General features: G+C 35.3%; 1 protein-coding gene across 2 annotated transcripts in view; it reads right to left on the bottom strand.

The window, feature by feature from the left end:
* Positions 1–18990, bottom strand: part of THOC2 (THO complex 2) — a 131622-nt gene that overhangs the window by 29013 nt on the left and 83619 nt on the right. For both annotated transcript variants that reach the window (XM_008063157.2, XM_021714909.1), the window contains exons 13-22: positions 15001–15042; positions 14433–14563; positions 14228–14329; positions 10428–10512; positions 9754–9847; positions 8956–9036; positions 6465–6561; positions 3856–3973; positions 3089–3268; positions 1878–2042 (exon numbers count right to left, since the gene is read on the bottom strand). In XM_008063157.2, the coding sequence (XP_008061348.1) occupies positions 1878–2042; positions 3089–3268; positions 3856–3973; positions 6465–6561; positions 8956–9036; positions 9754–9847; positions 10428–10512; positions 14228–14329; positions 14433–14563; positions 15001–15042 (1095 nt within the window). The remainder of the gene's footprint in view (positions 1–1877; positions 2043–3088; positions 3269–3855; positions 3974–6464; positions 6562–8955; positions 9037–9753; positions 9848–10427; positions 10513–14227; positions 14330–14432; positions 14564–15000; positions 15043–18990) is intronic.

An 18990-nucleotide genomic window follows, 5' to 3' on the forward strand; every position in this document is an offset into this window, starting at 1 on the left:
AAAAGGCCTAACACCATTCCCTTATCTCACAGGAATTACAGCATAATACTAATAAAGTGATAATTAAATCAAATAGCATTTACTTAGTTGTTAGAAGGAAGTGAGAAACTGTAGCAGTTGATATGCAAACATTAACAGCAGGAGGTCGATTAAATGATCAGTAAGATTTCAAATTTCTCAGCAACTTTTTTTCATACCTCTACTATACAACTCGGTATCCCTACTAGGAAAAAAGAAGAGATCCTAGTTTAAGAGAAAAAAACAAGACCTTCCTCAAAATCTGTAGTGAAAGTCTTATGTAGTACAGACTTTAAAACAACAACAAATAAACAAAAGGACCAGAATCCAAGCCTACAGAAAAATGAAGACTATTCTGGGGCTCCAGTCAAAGTAAGGAAGTACCACAGTTTCTCAACAGAGGACTGATCATAGCCCTGAGGGAAAGGAAAAGTAAACCACCATTAGCGGTCACTGCTTTGCAGGGAATAAATAGTCCAGGTGGCAGGTGAGGAAGAGCTATCCCCTCTCCCCCCACATCACTACGTGAATTTCAATACAGTCAGTCACTACCGGGATGCCATGCCATGTTAGGGAAGTTTCCAATTTACTTTTGAGTATTTTTCTTTTATTCTGGTGGGGGGGGTCATTGAAGTAGAGAGAAAAGAATCATGAACACACCCTTTCTAGAAGTTACACAACAGAGAAGGCAAGAATTTTTAGGAGATTGGGGGCATTGTTAAGTCTTTCTGTTCAACTTCCCTTCTTTCTCTCAAGGCAGCATGTTTAGCAAGTCAACCATCTGACAAGGATATAGTCACTGAGGAAACAGGACTCTCTGAAGTCAACAGGAGTGTTTCTCAGACTGAAGTACCAGATTCACATGCATCAGAATCATGTAGTGCTTGTTACAAAACAAATGACAAAATCAAAAATCAAACAAAACAAAAATCAGAAATTTTCAGGCACTCTACAGTTTTCTGAGTTAGAATTTGGGGACATTGGATTCTGAGTTTTTAAGATGCTTCCCTGATGATTCTAATTTACACTAATGTTTGAGAACTACAGTTCTAGAGGGTCAATAAGATATCACCCTGGAGCCAGGCTCAGTGGCTCAGCCTGTAATCCCGCGCTTTGGGAGGCTGAGGTGAATGGATTGCCTGAGCCCGTGAGCTCGAGATCCGCCTGGGCAACTTGGCGAGACCTCATCTCTACAATAAATCAAAAATTAGCCGGGCGTGGTAGCGCGTGCCTGTAGTTCCAGCTACTTGGAAGGCTGAGGCGGCAGGATCGCCGGAGCCCAGCAGGTCGAGGCTGCGGTGGCCGGGAGCGGCCATTGCACTCAAGTCTGGGCGACAGAGTGAGACTCCAACTCAAAAAAAAAAAAAAAAGATAGCACCCTGGACAACTGGTTGAATAGTAACAGGAAATTACAGAACTAGTAAGATCTTAATTATGAAAGGGATATTTTAGTGTATAGTGCTCAAAGCTGAATATTAACAAAAGAATATCTCAACCAAGAGACACTTGATTATCATGTCAAGCTAAAATGCATTTACAAATAAACTTTTTTGTTGAGTAGGGATCTCACTCTGTCATCCAGGTTGAAATGCAGTAGCATGAACACAGCTAACTGCAGCCTTGACTTCCTGGGCTCAGGAGATCCTACACCCAGCATATTTTTTTATTTTTCTGTAGAGACGAGGTCTCGCTATGTTACCCAGGCTGGTCTCAAACTGCTGGGCTCAAGCAATCCTCTCGCCTTAGCCTCTCAAAGTGCTGGAATCATAGGCATGAGCCACTGCACCCAGCTGCAAATAAAATTCTTAAGAAATAACTTGGAATCATTCTTCAATGGCAGCAAAAACACTTGTACTTACCGAAATATGGTGTGCATACATTGGCCTAGACAGGAAAAATGCTGCATCATGGGGTGTGTGAAATTCATTACAGAGCACATCAATTGAAGGCACTCGCTTTATATAATCTTCTGTGCTAAGATTAGATGCTAAAAACCCACCAAACTGTACCAGGGTATCATGACACTAAATTTAAAAAAATAAGACAAAATCAACATAAATATTTTGGAAAATTAAGACGTCATTTTAACTATATTTTGTTTAACAATTAAGAATCCAGATTTTACAACTTGAAAGGATTTTACAGATCTTCTATAAACATAATCACATAATCCTACTGCAAAAAAAGATGCTAAGGCCCTGACAGGTTGACTGATCCAAGGCTTTAATAGCCAACTGGGTCTCTTAAGTTCCAAGCTATTGTTCATCACTTTTAGTTAAATACATCTACTCAAATCCTATAAAGCGACAAACATAGGCAAAAAGAAGTCAACTTCTTTGCCCTTAAAATTAAAAGTTAGCCGGGCTCGGTGGCTCAGCCTGTAATCCCGCGCCTTTGGGAGGCTGAGGTGAGTGGATTGCCTGAGCCCGCGGGTTCGAGACCTGCCTGGGCAGGGAGACCTCATCTCTACAATAAATCAAAAAATCAGCCAGTCGTGGTAGTGCGCGCCTGTAATTCCGGCTACTCGAAAGGCTGAGGCGGAAGGATCGTCGGAGCCCAGCAGGTCGAGGCTGCGGTGGCCGGGAGTGGCCACTGCACTCCAGTCTGGGCAACAGAGTGAGACTCCAATTCAAAAAAAAAAAAAAAAAAGATTAAAAGTTTATTTATAGAATACATGTCTAAATATTAAGTACCAAAACCCATGATTAGCCCCCAAAATGTCTTTAACTATCACCAACTGTAACACAAAGAAAAAAAGAGTGAGCATCTATTCTGTTGTAACTGACATCCCAGATTCCCAGAGATCAAAATTTAAAAGTAAATACATTGAAACTGTAGGAATTTAATGATAGTGTCTAATTAACTGAAGGCCTTATACATATTACAACACCTCTTAAAGTCATAATTTGAACAAAAATGGGCCCTACTTCTAGAATGTCTATTTTACATTGGAGCTGTTTCATATTTCTATGATGTGTAAAAATAACATTTTTCAAATAATATCACATTCTTTACCTTCCTTTATAAGAATTAAAAAGTCTATACAAACATAAAAGCCACTTGAGCTTACCTGGTCATACAGCTTTCCCACAAGTTTCAAATGTTTCTCTCCACCTTCCTGAAAGATTACCCCATTCCTCTGCTGAGCCATAAGCAAACAGAGGGGAAGAGCAAGATCATGGTCCAACAGTGCATCCTTTAATCTTTGAGAGGATTTTTTAGTGTTTCTGATCTGGCCAAAATAACCACCCTGCGCAAGAGAAGACACAAATTTACAAGTGTACAGTACATAATGCATACTGTCTAATTTGGAAAAAGACACAGAAAAAGTTGAGTTCCAAGCCTTAATATAAAAAAAAATTACATTCCACATTCTTTCTCCTTCAAAAATTTACTTTAGTAACATTATTACTAATTACAGTCACTAGCTAAAAGATAACTGTCAGTTGTGTTTAAAAGTCTGCATATTTTCCATTTTCCACCTTGTAGTTCCTCATAAAGGATTATTCTTTATTCACTGTGGAACAGATTCAACAGAGTAACTGTGTTAAGACCTATGGCAGTTAGGAAATCAAGAATCACAGAAGAGCTGGTATTTATTTTCCTTACAGATGTATTACTTACTGTTTCCTGTACTTTGTTTCGATTTATTCAAAAGGTTAAAATAACAACTTTAATCTCAATTTCGAAAAGAGGGTTAGAGGTGATTATGGGAGGAGGGTCTATATGGCTTTGACTTTTGGTTTTATGTACATATATAGTGTTTTAGAGTCTTTACTATGACCATACATACATTATTAATTTTAAAAGTCAATGAACAAAAATAGCAACACTTACCTCAGCTTTTAGCTGCTCCCCACCAGTCATGGCCTCTAGTTGCTCCATTGTCATTTCCTCTGTAATTTCTATTCCTGCCATTTTTTGAACCACTTCTTTCAATATAAGCAGGTCAAAACTATTCCAAAAATATAAGAAAAAGCATATGGTTAAAACTTCAAATATAAAAGTGAAAATATATTATAATTAATATACTGAGAATCCTCAAATTATTTACATATAAATACGGAGGAGGGACTGAAGCAGTTTTTTAGGAACTGCATTCCTAGAATTATATTGAAAAATAATTGGTACATATGTTTATTTTAACTTTTTACTTGGAAATAACTTCACACTTATAAATAGAATGCAAAAACAAACATAGTACAAAGCACACCCATATGTCCCTTACCCGAACTTCACCTAGTAATATTTTTACTCCTATTTGATCATTTGTGTTTTCTTTTCCTCTCTCTTACATACACACACACACACACATTTTTGAATCGTTTGACGGTAAATTATCTACATCATGGTCTTTACTTCTAAAATTCCTAAGCATGCATTTCCTAAGAATAGAGTTATTCTTTTACATAACCACAGCACAGTTATCAATTTTAGTAAATCTGACACTGGTACAATACTTTAATCTACAATTCATATTTTATTTTTATCAGTTGACCCAATAATGTCCTACAAAGCATTTTTTTCTTCTCTAATATAAGATGGTCAATATATTTTTGATGGTATAGAACCATCTCTCTAAACAACTCCATTACTAAAAATAAAATAAAGCCATAAACAGGTTTGCATCATATAAACTTGGAAGACAGGAAGGGAAGGAAGGGGAAAAAAAGAAGAGAAGTTCCAAGTTGTGGCATCTGATCCAAAGATGACAATTTAGTGGCTAGCCCTAAGCACATTTTAGTTATGTTTCAACCATAATATACTTTAATTCTCCAAGGTTAGGGCTGCCAATAGAAAAAACACCTTATAACTTCTAAGATCTTCTTTAATTCGTTAAATAAAGACAAAGTAAAAGACATTCTTTCCTAAAAAACAAATACAGATATTTTTCTAACAATGAAGTAAGACAGACCCAATACACAAGCTAATAGACAAAGGAACAGTTTTTTTTTTAAATCAAATATCTGTTTATTCATTTCCTACCCATCCATAAATTCACCTTAATTTTTTATACATTTCACAGTAAGTTGTGGACATCAGTATATTTCTCTCCAAATATTTCAGTATGCATATCATTGATTAGATTTCAGTAAAAGGAACAGTTTTCTAAGATTCTTATTAAGTCCTTCAACTTGCCTTGTCTTCCGTAAAGACAGTTTTCAAAAACAAGACAGCCCTCATGCAAATTAGTATACAAAAATTAGTATACAAGTACCAATGAAGCAGTGTTTATTTAAACTAACTGTTTATTAGATGGTCACAAAAACCGTATTCACAGTACAGAAAGCTCAGTTATATATTAAAAAATAATATCTGTTCTCCTGGTCTATAACAAAGAATAAAATGTATAGAAATGGCTGATATTTGAGTTTAAGTGACTTGTTGATAAAGTCGTAAGCCTAAATAGTTCTCCCTCAGCCAAAATAAGAATCTGCCATGAATTACTTAAGTAATACTTCTCTGGAATAACAGATAGCTTTTAATTTTTTATTTGTTTGCTTTCTAACAGAAAGCTTTTAAAATCAATTTTCCAGTTCTTTGATTCTAGTCAGTCTACTTTTGGCAAGGTTTTATATATATTCATACTAACTCAAATTTCAGGCATTTTTAACCACCCAGAAAAAAATTAATTTCAGTATTTATAAAGAAAATAGGACACTATCCAAAAGGCACATAAGCCCTATGTTTCACTAAAGTCCAAATTCAAAAATTAATTATGCTTTAAGTATATTATATACACCTCAAAATAAACAAACATGTTCTTACCAGATGCTCAACTAACAAAGGTCAATTACTGTCTGATAGCATAATCAACAGAGCACTATGTTTTGTCATAAGAAGATATACAATACACTATATTAGTCACTTAATCAAACGCCTAATAGATAGTCAAAATAAGTGAAAGTGTCTTTTTAGTGAATTAGCATATATAGCCACATATTATATTTATATATATCTTGAAAAAAGTCTTTTTATATATTGTTATAATTTAACTAAATAATTCCATATAAGTAAGTAACTATTCTACTTGAACCTACAATCAACAAGTAGTCTTGTTGGGTGTGTTGGTTCATGCCTGTAATTGCAGCACTTTGGGAGACCAAGGTGAGAGAATTGCCTGAGCCCAAGGGTTCAAGATCAGCCTGGGTAACATGGCAAGACCTCGTCTCTACAATAAATAAAAAAATTAGCCAGGTATGGTGGTGCATGCCTGTAGTCCCAGCTACTTGAAAGGCTGAGGTAGAAAGATCGTCTGAGCCCAACAGGTCAAGGCTGCGGTTGCCATGAACACGCCACCACACTCCAGCCCTGGCAAGAGTGAGATGACTTAAAAAAAAAAAAAAGAAGTCTTGCAGGATAATAGCAATCCCAATACCCTCAAACCACCAGAAGTGCTCTCCCTAACTATTAAATTTCACTTATGTATAATTTGCTATGAATACCTTTTGCCTGCCTTTAGCTGATTGGCAACATATTGAAGAAGACCAGCAAGATCAATTGGATATTTACGAAAAACTGCACCACAGAAACTAGCCAGACCTAAATGAAATAAAAAAGAATAGGAGAAAAAACAGTTTGTAAAATAAAAAGCACAACATTAAGTGTCATTTCTTCAACCACATTTCTAAAACAAAATGAGGTAGGAATAATTTTATTGCTGATGCTGTTGAATAAAACTTTATAATTAAAAATAACTTATTTATTGAACACATATATGTCAAACTCTGTACCAAGCACTTTACACTGATCATCTCATTTAATCCTTACAACTATCATACTAGATTGGTATAAAACTATTGATGAGGCAAATTCAAAACAGATATGTCATGTAACTTGTTCATGGTCACATAGTAAAAAGTAGAGCAATAATTCAAACCTATGCAGCCTGATTCCAGAATCTGTGACGTAAATTAGGACACAACAAAATCTTGCAGATCACTTTAGCAAACTTGAATAAATGACAAAATGCCTACCCCTTGAACATCTGAATTTTAAAAAATCTTTTTTTATCTAGGAACACATTATTAGTTGTGGAGGGGCAAAAAAATAGGTAAAATATTGCCAGACCTAGAAGCAGACAAGTGACCAATTTTAACCAATAGTCTTTATCACATCATGAATAGGGAGGAAACCCCAGCCAACATAGGTCCTGTTCTCAAAGAGCTGAGTCTATACCAAAGGATACAGAAAAGTAAACTGAAATACTATGATGAATAAAATGTTCCATGGGAGTACAAAAGAAGAGCATTGAGACTTGTGGGTGAGAGGATTAACAGGAAAAGTTTTCTGAAGAAAGTGACCTCTAAGCTGAAATCTACTAAATAAATAGAAGGTAATGCAGGGGAGATACGTAGTCATGGAAGAGTATTCCAATTAGAAATACACGTGCAAGCCGGGCTTGGTAGCTCAGCCTGTAATCCTGCGCCTTTGGGAGGCTGAGGTGAGTGGATTGCCAGGTTCGAGACCCGCCTGGGCAACTTGGCGAGACCTCATCTGTACAATAAATCAAAATGAGCCGGGTGTGGTAGCGCACGCCTGTAGTTCCAGCTACTTGGAAGGCTGAGGCGGAAAGATCGCCGGAGCCCAGCAGGTCGAGGCTGCGGTGCCTGGGAGCGGCCACTGCATTCCAGTCTGGGCGACAGAGTGAGACTCCAACTCAAAAAAAAAAAAAAAAGAAAAAAAAGAAATACACGTGCAGAAGGCCCATGGAAAGTGCAAGTTCAGTATTAATAAAATCTGGAATATTGGGGGGGGGGATTGAGACTGAGAGCAGTGTGTGAGGACTTGATTTCAAAAGGACTTACTTGTATGACTTACTAAAATATCAGACTTTAAAAGACAATGGGGAGCCAAGGCAAGATCAGCTATCATATACAAGAAGTTGAAAGAAAGGGAACTGGTTGCTAAAAGCAGAGGTACATGAAATAAAAAGAAGTGTGGTTAGAATTTTTGGTTATGCTAAGTCAAGTGCTTGTTCTTTAAAGATGACTGGAACCTCAGGATCAACTGGGAAGAAATGAGACTAGTTCCCTTAAGATGCTGGTGAGGATGTAGAGAAAAGGGAACGCTTCTACACTGTTAGTGGAAATGCAAACTAGTTCAGCCTCTATGGAAAACAGTGGGGCAATTCCTAAAAGAACTAGCAATTGACCTTCCATATGACCCAGCAATCCCCCTATTGGGAATATACTTGGAGGAACTCACATCACTCTACAAAAAAGATATCTGCACACGAATGTTTATTGTAGCATTATTCACAATAGCAAAAACATGAAACCAAGACTGGATTAAAAAAATGTGGTACATATACATACTATGCAGCCATAAAGAAGGACAAAATAATGAACTTCACAGCAACTTGGATGGATTTAGAGTCTATCATACTCAGTGATTTATCATAGAAACAAAGAAGTGAGTACCACATGTTCTCACTCATAAGTGGACCCCAAACATTTATCATACTATAAGAAAGGGATTGGTAGTAGCAGGAAACTACCCAGGGGAGGCACACAACATCCATAAGGTACCTGATCTCAAACCAAGCGAAGTGGGGACCAAATGGAGGCCCCAACTTTATCTGAACAATGACCACTTGTATACCTAATCCTGAATTGTACCCCACATCTTTAAAATAAAAAAAAATTTTTTTTAATCAACTCTTCTAAAATAATGGTAGCTAAAGAAGGGGATTTTTCATCTCCCCAGTAATGCTTACTGAACTTCTATCACAGTTAATAATGGTCTCTTGAGTTAAGAAAATGACTATATGAACCTCCTTAGACAACCAAGGCCTTGGACACTGAAGAAAAAGCTGAGTGGCTACACATTCTCAAGAACTCTTAACAAATAGGCTCCAAGTACAGATTACAGAATACATAACATGGCAGTTATTACAAATAGTAATTTCATCTTCGGAAACATAAAAATACTTACTCTGAAGCCAGCTTGAGATGGTTGTGTCATCATGTTTCATTCTCTCCTTTTCTGGATTAGCTAAAGCTTCAATGATACAATCTTTTATATGTTAAGAAAAAACTGTCATTATCAAAGGCCCTTAAAATATAAAAAAATGATATGCCACATCCTGGGAAAAAGTAAAATCATTTGCTTTAAGTCACTACAAAGTATTGAAAAATACACTCATTGTAGTACCAACTTTTCCTCTCTAGCCTCTTTTTAATCTTTCAGCAAGCAAGATAGATTCCATCTACGTCAAGATGTTCGGTAAGCCTAACATCTCTCCCTTTATACAATACAAAGACACACAGGTATGCACACTCACTCACTCTCACACTATTAATCAGCCAAACTTCAGATTAGCCACCCTAATCAACCTCAGATAGTTACTAAAGGAACACAGAATGAAAATAAAATGTTAGCCGGGCTCAGTGGCTCAGCCTGTAATCCTGCGCTTTGGGAGGCTGAGGTGAGTGGATTGTCTGAGCCCGCGGGTTCGAGACCTGCCTGGGCAGCAAGACCTCATCTCTACAATAAATCAAAATATTAGCCGGGCATGGTAGCGCACGCCTGTAGTTCCAGCTACTTGGAAGGCTGAGACAGAAGGATCGCTGGAGCCCAGCAGGTCGAGGCTGCAATGGCCGGGAGCGGCTACTGCACTCCAGTCTAGGCGACTGAGTAAGACTCCAACTCAAAAAAAAAGAAAAGAAAATGTTTACTACTAGGATTAAGCTCTATGAAATGTAAAAATCTATGCTTCACTTGAAAGGATACAAGCCAAGACATCATAATTCAATGAAGTGAGGTATTTCAATGAATCTACTACAGGTGTTATTAAGTTATCATACTTCTGTATTTGTGACAAGATCTGGAAGACAGTAACAAAAACTGGATAGCATTAACTATACTAACTAAGCAATGGCTATACTTTTTATTTTTCAAAAGAAAAAGCAAATAATGCTTATAATGAAAGTGGTTTCCTACTATTTCGCATTTATATGAAACCTACAATTCTATCATTGCCTTAGATAATACCTTCTTAGGCTACATTTTCCAATTAGGACATAATTCCAAAAGGCCTAAAGTTGGATTTTGAAATGATAGAAGCTAGTCTCATGTGTTTTAGAAATATCTTTCTAAATATGAACATGATACTTTATATGTGAATCACAATGTTAATCAAATGTTTCTAAAAACTAAAATCAACAAGTAATGCTTCTAGAAACCAAAATGTGGTATACAAGAGAACATTATACTGTCTATAACAGCAGCACTGTCACATACTACTAGAAAAGTAGATCAATGGGTTAAATATATTGCTTAATAATTTTCTTTTTAGCATAACATCACAATGTTTCATTTGCTATCATCATATTTCCACCTGAGCTGATTTAAATACAACAAAAAGTATTTAAATCCCTTAATATAATATCAACTTCAAAACGTACATAATCAAACAAAATGGTTGGATTGCTGTGGCTCAACTTCCCAATCTGTCTTCCAGAAGGTTTCACGTTTTCCTTGGTTAGACGCCTACAAGGGGAGAAAAAGGTGGCAGGGATCATCTTAAATATTCCTCATAACACTGATAGGTTTGTTACATCATGGGGTGGGGAAATTATTTCCCAAATATCCAAAACAGATTTATATAAACAGCCACATTCATCATATACTTTATAGCAAGACTTGGGCTATTTTGGTCAGGGGTTCACCCACATGGTATTGAGATTTTATATTAAATGCTTAACATTTATAAAATATACGTTTCCACTTTACAGTAATAGTCTAATATCATTAAGACTCTTAACATACTCTACAAGTACATAAAATTCTTCTTTCAGAGAATCATAATTATTTTAGATTTAGAAGGGCTCACTTATCAGTTTAGGGATTACAATATCAAATTTGGCATAATGCAATGAAATGTCTCATGCCATCTGGCTCAGTAACCCTAATAAAGTAACAGCTAATGCTGCACTCCTCAATATGGAAAGTTCTCTGCTTTTCATATTCAAAGTAAACAATTTTTTAAATTAGAGTCTATGCCTTTCCTTCTTCTTTATTTCTTCCTCTGCTCATTACTCTTCTACCAACATTCTGCAAATTATATTTATGAAATGCTTACAGTTCAAAACAATTATTACACAGAATCTTAAACACTTCTGATGAGATTATTACATAACACAATTTAGAAGTCTGAAAAGGTTACAAGTGACAGGAAGAAAGTTTTCTAGAATTAAAATATAATGAAGTAAATTATGAATTCAATTTATAATTCAGGAAGTGAATTTACCACTCTCCAAGTGATAAATTTGCTATAATTATCTTAAGAAACTTCTTATGACAAAACTGATCCTATCAATCAAAATTATTTCAGCATCAACTGTTTCTGTTTCCTATCCTCCTTGTCCTAGTTTCTTTTTTGGTTTTGTTTTGGTTCACAGAGATGACAGACCATTAGGTTTAAACTTTGGCTATTCTGTTCCACCCTTAAACTTACCACTACCTGCCCCTACTTCTAATCATTTTATTTCAGGTTGCTTCCCTACTTGCCAAAACTAACCACTTCCCTCTCTATTTTTTATTCCATTCATTCCCTTCTGCTTTCATCACCCTAGAGGGAAAAAACAAACACAAATTTAAAAAACATTTTCTTAATTATGTCTTCCCCTCAAGCTACCATGGTATCTGGCATATGGAACACAATGAGCATTTACAGAATAAATTATAGGGTAAATGAGAATACTCTATGGCAAGCTCTTATTTTAAGCAGTATTCAAAAACTTGTGAAATTCCAAAACTAATTAATTAGTATATTCCATTCCTCATGTAAAAAGTTCAAGCAATATCAAAATCATATTGTTTAGGCATGGTAAAATAGTTATAGCTCACAAATATAACCAAAATTCAAGCATATTAAAAATTCTGCACATATTGTTCTCCAGTAAATTATATTTTTATGTATTTATTCATTAATTCATATTAATGTCTACTATGACAGGCAAAGAGCTAAGCATTAGAAAGATAAGAATGATTGCATTTCAGCTTTTTGGCTAAGATCAAGCCTGGTTCAGCTAGGAAGACAGATTTAAAAGCATTTTTCAAATTTCCATATTCTTAATCAAAAAGAACAAATTTCAGAACAGTACTTTTTACATGCTATCAATAATACAAAAGGGATAATAATGTATTTATATTGGTTACATACACATAAAAATATCTGGAAGGGTAACTAAGAAATCAAACAGCAGTTACTTTTCTTGGGGGGGAGAAGAACTGAATGAATGGAGGATGAACTGAGACTTTTTACGGTATGTATAACTTTTTATATTTATTGAAATTTAAACCATGTGAGCATATATTCAAAAAATTAGATTAATTTAAAAAACAATCATAGCAATGAACCTAGGGTATGATAGCATTATATGCGTAAGGGATAGTGACTGCACAAACAAAGAATAATCAATTGCATTTGGTAGTTTGTACCAGAGAAGGCTTCACAGAGGTGACACTGGCGCTTACGCTCCATAGATGAGGTCAACAGATGGAAAGAGGTTAGAGAGGTAAGGGAAAATCTGTACATTTGTACAAAGTGGTGCATTTAGGGTAACATAAATAGTCTTAGTACACCTGGAGGTAGAATTTGCAAGAAATAAAGTTGGATGTAGGGAGGGACAAATCAAGGAGGATCTTCTTCTTATATCACCATGCCATAAAGCTTAAAATATAACCTGTAGGCAAGTCAGCCAAGGATTCTTAAGTAAGAAATCACTGGAAAACTCCATATAAAAGAACTAAGGCAGTGGTGGTAGAAAGAGTGGATGAAACTGATTCAAGGAATTTAATAATATTAAATATATTATTAAATAATCCATTTAAACCACTTTAGTTCTAAACAAACATAGTAATGGCTTCCTAAATATTAGCTGCTGTTGTTAAGCTAAAAACTGTACCTGAAGAACTCTTAAGACTAAGAACTCTTCCAAGTGGACCATATGTAATATAATTTCCTGTCAGAACTTCCCCAGGTGAAATTATTCACTCTTATCTATCTTCCCATAGCACTTTATAAATACTGTATAATAGCACCTATTAGGCCGGGTGCAGTGGCTCAGCTTATAATCCCAACACTTTGGGAGGCCAAGACAAGAGGATTGTCTGAGCGTGGGGGGTTCAAGACCAGCCTGGGCAACTTGGTGAGACCTTGTCTCTACTGTAAGTCACACACACACACACACACACACACACACACACACACACACACACACACACACACTAGCCAAGCGTGGTGGCGTGTCCCTATAGTTCCAGCTACTTAGAAGGCCTAAGACCAGTAGGTCAAGGCTGTGGTGGCCATGAACGTGCCACTGCACTCCAGCCTGGGCGACAAGAGGCTCCAACTCAAAAAAATAAAATAAATAGCACCTATTAAACCAGATTGTGATCATGCACACATCTGTTTTCTCAATAGACTGTGCACCAGAAAGAACACCACTGGGCAAAGACAATATCATCACGTACTGCTAAACCTATCTAAACTAGAGGACATACTACTTTTAATTAAAATAATCATACCACTACCATGAATTTCTAAAAGGAATGACAACTGACAATAAACAGCCTTGTTGAAAACGCATGCAATACAGCAGTATATTTAGTATCTAAACTGATACTAATTTGACATACACAATTTTTATAATTAAACTTCAAACAGTCTACCAGGTAGTAGAATTAACATCAGTCTTATATTTTTAATAACATGAAAATAAAAAGCACATTAATTTTTTCTTAAAAGAAACTTATCAAAAGTTGATTCCTTGTGAAGATAGATCTGCATAATTCCATTAGATCTTCCTAACAGATTAAAAATCTTTACTATGATAACTTTCAGCAGAGGAAATTGCTAGAGCTTCAACTACCTTGCACAACCATTAAATACATTATGCAAATTGAGTAAATGCCACTGCAGTCTGTCTTTACAAAGTAAAAAAAACCCTTAGCCTATAATATGATAAAGAGAATTTTTATTAGATTTTATATCGATGTAAATATAACAACTATGAAAACATTAACTTGGGCAGTCAAAATGAGCTAAAACTACAACAGATAGTCACTTCTATCTATAGTATATAATCAGTTATACCATTAGCAAATATTCATAGACCTTCTCAAAATTGAGGCTCAGACGTAAGCTAGCTAAAAGTAAATTAGATTAAATTTAAATTAATATAAAAAAATTAAAACTTACTTCATGATATATTTGGCTCTGTCTATTGTTTGAGCTTTAACTTTTACTAAAAGCGGGTGACTGTTATAAGTTTCATTCTTCCACTGGCCATACAGACGATATCTTAAAAAATGATGAGATGAAGAATTAGAAAAAGTTAAACACTAAGAGGTTAATTAATATACTAGAATAGCTAGTTAAAAACATGAAAACAATATGTATTTACCTATGCTGATATGGAAATGTTTTAAACATTCCCCATAGTTCCTCAGACATACAAGCATTGCAGTCCATCAAAGAAAGAGATGGAAGTAGTACCTGGTCAGTAATGCTAAGCAAACAGCTAAGGATAACTTCCTAAATGAAAGGAGGAAAAATTACTTCAGTAAGAGGTTCATATTAATCCAGCCCAACAATAAATTTATGACACAGCACTGGGAAAATTACCATTTTCAAACCTCGTAACACACAATAACTAATTCCCCACCCATCCTTTTCACAATGCTTATTTGTATTTCTCCACATAAAACGTCAAATGAGATAAGGGAAAGAAAGGGATAGCAAGGAAATGAGGAACTTTTCTCTCTCTCTCTCTCTTTCTCAGCATGTTAATCTTCCAAACAAGAATGCTAACCATAAAAGACAACTTTGTATGAGCTGCCAAAAGCATCTTCAGCATCAATGTATAAAATAATTATTCACACAGGTGATTAAAGCTTGTTCACAGTAAAATTTGTAATATGCCCTACCTAGACAAACATTATATACATTATTGGATTTTTCTAGTCTCTTACCGTTTTCTCTTTATCTTCTTGTTTGCTTCCATCAGACTGAAACTAAAATTTAAAAAATAAATTAATAAAAAGCAAAAAGATTAAAATGATGCTGTCATAACTTAGTTACTAATTTGAAAGAGATCTAACTTGCACATGGTTGTGAATTGGTCTTACTTTTTATACACATAGATTTCAAATATAGCCTGTTATCAATTAACAATTTATTTTTCATTTTCTCTATATTTCTAACCTCTGAGCTATTCTTGACATTCATGAATTTTAAGTGTCAATTTAATAAGTCAATTATTTTCTCAACCTTATTATCACAAACTAAAGCATCCTAAAACTAATCTAAACATTTGTTATAAAATTGTAGCCAGCATAATTTTGTTATAATAAAATTTTTCCATTTTTTCATCCAGAAGTTTTAGTTTCTCCTCCATAGATTAGTAAAAGCAAACACTAAAGCAACAAAAACACAAAAACAAAACTCAACACAAAGAAATGTAAAGCTATATTTTAATTCACCATTACCAAAGTCCTCACTGAAAGATAAGACCAAAATATTTATACTGCTAACAAAGACAAAACCATTGCCTAACTTGTACACACTGAGTGAAAAAATCCTGGGTCCATTTTATATCTATGATTTGCAGATGGACCTCTAAAGTAATATTTGACAACACTGTCTATTAATTCAAAATGAAATAGTGAGTGATACCTGTGTAGAAGGTAAATATATAAGTGGGTAGAAGGTTGGCAGATAGTACGTACAGAAGCCAAAAGGACAACTGAAGCACTGATACATAAGAGCAATCTAGATTCTGGGATGGATTTAGGATTTCTCAAGTGAAAAAAGCTAATAAGCGGCTAACAAGCTTCTTATTTTCTTGGTTGATAGGAGTATTTTATATATGTATGTGTTTTCCTGCTTGAGGAATTTAATGGGTGTTACCACAGGAAAGTCTAACTTCTATGCTACATTTTCACATAACACTAATTCAGGGCCTGCCATGTTACCTTTATGGGAAAATACATACATTCACATTTTTTTAACCGGCAGGTTAAAAAGTATGGTTCCCTTTCATAGAAACAATTTACTAAGTCAGCATATACCCTGGTCAGCAAACAAGGAATTGGGTAATGGAGGAGTGGCCTGGCAGGAAAAAAAAAAAAAAAAAACTAGATAAAGTTTTTGGTGGGCTTTTGGGGGGGGAGGGACAAGGAGCACACAATTACAGTGGCATACTGGGTGTTCATTGAGAAGTGAAAATAAAGGTATGTCATAATTGGAAAAACTAGGTTCACAGTATGTTATATTGAGGATTAAAGCAGATAAACTACTCCTTTCCTGGTATACTATGATTCAAATAAAACTAATAAAGCTACATAGCTTTTTCCATAGAAGTAAAACATTTTCTTAGTAACTAAGCTGCCCTGATTCCCTTTCTAGGTAACTTGTATCAGTTCTTAACAGCTATATGTCAATTTTCCATTTCATAAGCAGGCAAATTTGAAAATGATAAAGAAATATGGAAAGCAAAATGAAACCATCTAGAAGAACAGTAAACAAGTCCTTCCTACCAAAGTCCAATTATATCAAGAATGTATAAAAATAAGTCAAGAGATATGTGCAAATAAAAGCAATTGACTTTTGTTTGGTAAGAAGATAAATACATTCCATTCCCTTGGTACTTTATTTTTCTTTCAGTTTAATTTTCTTTTTAATTCAGACTCTCCTTTCACACAATACAATGCTAAAAGTTTTATTGAATGTCAGGCAGAAATGGAAGGAAGTCAGAAATGGGGGTGAGGGGGAACAAGAGACATTTACTCATTCATTCATTTACTCAGTAGGTGCCAGGTACTGGGAATTCAAAAAGGAAAAGGAGAGAGATCCTATTTTTCAGTAGCTGACACTTCTTTAAGTTCAAAACTATACTTGGCAATGTACTGTTTGCAACTGAATGTTTCAGTATGAATAAAACTAGGCACTCACAATTATGCCTTGATAGGCCATCAGCTGAATGGTCTAAAATAAGTTCCAATATTGCCCTATAAAGACAGAATAGCTACTCAATGATCTTGTGTGTTAAAAAAAAAAAAAAGAGAGAGAGAAGAAGGCAGTATAGCTGATGGGGCTGCATAACAGTTCTGGGTACAAAAAAAAGTAGGTCTACCAGGAGGAGGGCTTTTGGAGAGCTGAGGGATAAGTAGAAAAATTGTAGATATAATTTGATATTTTTTTTACTATTAATGATATATTTATAACACCTCTAACCCATGAACATTTCAAATGTTACTTAGAACTATATTTTAATCTCAGAAGACAAAAAGGAGAAAATACTTAAGATTTCTTTTACTACATCTGTATCAGTTATGGCACTATTTTCCCCTTCCCTATTCTCATTCTTACTACCATTTATTGAATATTCACTATATGCCATGCACAGGCTAAAAACTTCACATTTATGTCTTAAAACTATTCTATGAGGAATTTTTGGCTTTAACCGACACAAACAAGGCAAATGTTCAATTTTGAAAAGAAATGAATGGGGTGAAGCAGGATCATAGACTTTCCCTCCCTTTCCTAGTAGCTGCTGAAAAGCAGTAAGTAGTAAACATTGACCCCAAAGTTCTAAAGCATTTAGTTTAAAAACTGAGTTTTGGAGTCACTGGTCTAAGGTTCAGTCTTCCCCTAGCAACCCAAATTTATATTATGAAAAATTTCAAATTTACAAAAAGTTGAATGGATACTATAATAAATACCTATGTATACCCACCTTTACATTCAACAATTAATATTTTGCTCTTTTTTGACTGACTAAAATAACTGGCAGACATGACACTTTATCTCAAAAAAATTTGTAATGCATCTCTTAAGAATAAGGACATTTGTCTAAATTGTCACAATATTACTATCGCACCTATTTCCTAATATCATCTAACAGCCAGTCTGAGTTGTATAGTCTGACTGCTTGACTTCAGGTTTTTTTCTAAGCTTTACTTGTGAATGAACTTAAGAGTATTTTGGCTTTAACCAAGGGCCAAATTATGAAACAAATAGCCATATAAATAGGCTGTCCACTCAAATGAATTAAGAGGGCAGAGTGAAGCATAAACACAGACTCTCACCCAATTCTGAAAGCAATAAATATAGTATTTTTTGATACCCAAAATTCACCACCAGCAATCAAGCAAGAAAAGAAGAATTTATGCTATTAACTTCAAGAGAAGAAAACAAACAAGATACTGGTACTGCAATGTGGTATGGCTCCTGCCACTAACCCATTCCCCAGAAGTAATACCAAGTAAGGAAAGTTAAGTCAATAAAATACCGTAGGCAATATGACCTGCAAGATAAGTAATTCAGGTAGCTTGAGGAAAAAATCCTTCTTAGTAGAAGCCCAGCAGGACTCTGGAAAAAGGAGAACTAGCTGCCAAGGCTTGCTATCTTTCAAAGGCACTGTGTTTAAATGAGTGATGTCAAAGCTCAAGAGGGCTGGATAACCCACTTGGGTTGGGTATGCCTAATACAGAAAAGATAAAATGATCTCTAAGGAGAAAGCAGAACTGAGGTCCTCTAAATGAGGGTTATACTCAGCTTCAGTCAAGCTAATTTCTTTTCTTACCCTAGACTACAAAAAAGGTTGAAAACAGAACCCAATATTCATAAATAAGGTGGGAGGGGTATAAAGATTCACTCACATTGTATCAGAAAGAACAGAAGGTTTGAACAAAGCTGCTCACATTAAAATGAAAAGAAGCCAGGTGTAGTAGCTCATACCTGTAATCCCAGCACTTTGTGAGGCCGAGGCAAGAGGATTGCCTGAGCCCACGGGTTCGAGACCAGCCTGGGCAACATGGCGAGACCTTGTCTCTACAATAAAAAATAAAAAAATTAAAAAATTAGCCAGGCGTGGTGGTGCACACCTGTAGTTCCAGCTACTTGGAAGGCTAAGGTGGAAGGATCACCTGAGCCTAGCAGGTTGTGGTTGCAGTGGCCGT

This window comes from Carlito syrichta, unplaced genomic scaffold (assembly GCF_000164805.1).
Source record: "Carlito syrichta isolate Samal-C Ts95f unplaced genomic scaffold, Tarsius_syrichta-2.0.1 Scaffold98143, whole genome shotgun sequence".
NCBI classification, from domain to species: domain Eukaryota; kingdom Metazoa; phylum Chordata; class Mammalia; order Primates; family Tarsiidae; genus Carlito; species Carlito syrichta.